Genomic DNA, 371 nt, shown 5'->3' on the forward strand with positions numbered 1-371 from the left:
GGGGGGGGTGGTGAAGAAGAGGAAGGAGTGAAGCAGAAGGTGTTGGAGGGGAAGATTCGATGAGAACAGTAAGTATGTGCATGTGAGACAAAAGAGAAGGGAAGAAGGTTTCATGTCTTTACTTCTTTCATAGTAAGCATTGAGATGGTGCGTTGGAAGAAGAAAAGGACCTTCTTAAGGAGTTTCAACGAGAGAGAGAAAACTAGGTTGCGAAAGATAGAGACCTTCTTTCTCTCAAACATCTTCATCTTGTTGGAGAAAGAAACAAAAGGAAAAGAGAACAGAAAGAGCGAAAGAGAGAGAGGTAGAGAAGGATGGGGATATAGCATACAACTCAATAGAGGAAGACGTTCGATCAGAAGTCTTCTCAA

The 371-nt window shown here is 42.3% G+C and overlaps 1 protein-coding gene across 1 annotated transcript in view; it reads right to left on the reverse strand.

The window, feature by feature from the left end:
* Window positions 1-17: 17 nt before the first annotated feature.
* The window catches only part of CSUI_011064 (uncharacterized protein), a 3,637-nt gene continuing 3,283 nt past the window's right edge, over window positions 18-371 (reverse strand). The window contains exon 2 of the mRNA XM_068071165.1: window positions 18-248. Coding sequence (XP_067916858.1) covers window positions 111-248 — 138 coding nt within the window. The 3' untranslated portion in view covers window positions 18-110. The remainder of the gene's footprint in view (window positions 249-371) is intronic.

The sequence above is a fragment of the Cystoisospora suis genome, assembly GCF_002600585.1.
Source record: "Cystoisospora suis strain Wien I chromosome Unknown contig_9491, whole genome shotgun sequence".
Lineage (NCBI taxonomy): Eukaryota > Apicomplexa > Conoidasida > Eucoccidiorida > Sarcocystidae > Cystoisospora > Cystoisospora suis.